This window comes from Rattus norvegicus, chromosome 5 (genome assembly GCF_036323735.1).
Source record: "Rattus norvegicus strain BN/NHsdMcwi chromosome 5, GRCr8, whole genome shotgun sequence".
In the NCBI taxonomy this organism is placed as follows: Eukaryota; Metazoa; Chordata; class Mammalia; order Rodentia; family Muridae; genus Rattus; species Rattus norvegicus.
Window position 1 is genome coordinate 137,658,656 of NC_086023.1, and position 2,778 is coordinate 137,661,433.

Here is a 2,778-nt window from a genome sequence, read left to right on the forward strand (position 1 = left end):
AGAAGCAGATCACTCTTGAAAAGCTGGGTCATTAGGAGTTTTTCCACCCTTTCTTGCCCTCTGTATAGGATGATGTAGTGGTTTTAATATGCTTGGCCCAGAGAGTGGCACTGTTTGGAGGTGTGGCCTTGTTGGAGGAAGTGTGTCATTATGAATGTGGACTGTAAGACTGTCATCCTAGCTACCTGAAAGCCAGTCTTCCCCCAGCAGCCTTCTTCAGATGAAGATGTAGAACTCTCAGGTACTCCTGCACCAGGCCTGCCTAGACACTGCCATGCTCCCTCCCCCCTTGATGATGATGGACTGACCCCGTGAATCTGTAAACCAGTCCCAATTAAATGCTGCTTTAACAAGAGTTGCCTTGGCCATGGTGTCTGTTCACCGTAGTAAAACCCTAAGGCAAATAGATATATGGTTCCTCCTTCTCTGTGAGAGCAGAGGTCACACCCAAGATGTAGGAACATGAGCAACAAGTGAGCCCTTGCAGTTATGATCCAGTAACATTAATGGGTTGTTGGGAATCGTACCTTAGTGCTACCTGTAAATCAAGACACCGATGTTAGTTTCATGATGTTTTGTCCCAATTATTATTACAATGGTTCAAATGCACAGATCAATTTCATGCAAGAAAGACACTGTAATTTTCTAGAATAGTGAATACTCTAACTCCAGCTTCCAAGGATACCAGCTCACCAGTTCACCCTACCATGTCCTATCACCTTGAGAAATGCCCTCTTGATATCCCTGTTTCTCAGACTGTAGACCACGGGGTTGAGCAAGGCTGTGAAGACATTGTAAAAGAGTGAGATCTGCTTGTCTCGATCAGGGGAGAGGCTGGAGTTGGGCCTCATGTAGATGTAAGTGGCTGGAGCATAGAAGAATGTGACCACAGTCAGGTGGGAGGCACAGGTAGAGAAAGCCTTGCAGCGGCCCTGGGTGGACTTGATCTTCAGAATTGCCTTGACAATATGAATGTAGGAGGCCACAATGAGGGAGATTGGAGTAACGACCACAAAGACACTCAACACAAAGTCCACCATCTCTATGAGGTGGGTATCCATGCAAGCCAGGCTCCACACTGAAGGACCTTCACAGAAGTAGTGGTTGACTCTGTTGGGCCCACAATAGGGCAGACTCATAGTGAAGTAAGTATGCAGCAAAGAGGAAAAGAAACCACAGATCCATGACCCTGCTGCCAACCGTATGCACAGGCCCCAGTTGAGGATGACAGAATAGCGCAGAGGATAGCAAATGGCCACATACCGGTCATAAGCCATGACAACAAAGAAGGTGCCCTCAGCTATACCCAGGGCACCAAACACATACATCTGCACCCAGCATCCAGCGAAGGAGATGGTCTTAGAGTGAGCAAGAAGATGCATCAACATCTGGGGCACAGTGGTGGTGACATAGCCCATGTCCAACAGGGAGAGGGTACAGAGGAAGAAGTACATGGGAGTGTGCAGCTGTGTGTCCAGGCAGACCAGCATGATGATGAGCCCGTTGCCCAGGACTGAGCTCAGGTAGATGAGAAGGAAGACAATGAAGAGGATGCTGTTGGTTGTGGGGTCACTGGAGAAGCCAATCAGGATGAACTCAGAAACCCAACTTTGGTTCTGCCCTGGAATCACCCACATGGTGGAGGCTGTAAGAGAATCCATCATTCTAATTATCACCTGACACATGAGAGCAGTACAGGCAGAAAACAGAAGTATAGGTGGAGGAGGTGGCTGAAAGGCTGATGCTCTTCCAGAGGACCAGACAGCTCAAAGCTCTGTCCATCTCCATTCCAAGGTATCTGTTCTCACCTCCACAGGCTAGACATACACATACGCACAAACATGCATGTAGGCAAAACCCATATACTTAAAATGAAAAACAATAGTTTTGATTTTTAAATTACGAAGAAAGACAGACTGGGATGTGGGTTCTGAGCTCAGTGGTCAGATCCTTGCACTCTTCCCAAGTTACTGAACCTCCCAAAGCCTCATTCTTTTCATCTATCTAATGAGGCTGATGACAGTCATATCTCGGGGCTATGATGACTATCTAAAGCATCTCACATGACTCCTAGAAACAACACAACACAGGACGGGTTACATGCTGTCACAAAATCTCAATGCATCTCTGGGAAGGCAGAGACAGGAAGTCCCGACAGCAAGAGGGATAAGCTACACTCGCTGAAATGATGAGCAGTGGAGTCAACTGAGAGATCATGCCTCAATGAGTAAGAAGGAGGAGAGCAACTGAGGAAAATTTTCATATCAGTCTCTGGCCACACACACACACACACACACACACACACACACACACACACACACACACACACATGCTGAGGGAAAGAAAGACAGACAAAAAGAAACACAGACACACAGACAAAGAGACAGAAAGATGTATGGACACCACTGGCATGAGAAAAAAAGCTAGTAAACAAGTAGATGGAAAGGGCAAAACAAATGAAACCCAGGCCCATGCACATCAGGTCAAATGAACAAGGATTGAAGCTCATGTGTGCATTGGGGCACTGGGGACCCTTTTTCTGTATCAGGAAAATCCCCACGTTCCTTGGCACACAAACATCCTTTGCAGGTACACTGTGGATTTAAGAGGAAAGTCTAAAGCCACCATAATTTTTAGAATCAAACCTGATAGATAACTTTTTGGGGCAAGCAAAGATTTTCTTAAAGGAACACAAAAAAAGAACTTTCCATGGAGCAAAAAATAATGGTAAGCCAGAAAACCAAAAAAGAAGTGTGCAAAGTATTTATACTCAGACTC

General features: G+C 46.1%; 1 protein-coding gene across 1 annotated transcript; it reads right to left on the bottom strand.

Moving 5' to 3' along the window:
• Positions 1 to 689: 689 nt before the first annotated feature.
• Positions 690 to 1,637, bottom strand: Or10ak7b (olfactory receptor family 5 subfamily AK member 7B). Its single transcript, NM_001000410.1, has one exon. It carries the CDS (start codon positions 1,635 to 1,637, stop codon positions 690 to 692), a length of 948 nt encoding a protein of 315 aa, NP_001000410.1.
• Between the last annotated feature and the right edge of the window lie 1,141 nt (positions 1,638 to 2,778).

Excerpts from the sequence above, each read along its gene's own strand:
- Or10ak7b (NM_001000410.1), bottom strand. The coding sequence starts at position 1,637 with ATGTGGGTGATTCCAGGGCAGAACCAAAGTTGGGTTTCTGAGTTCATC.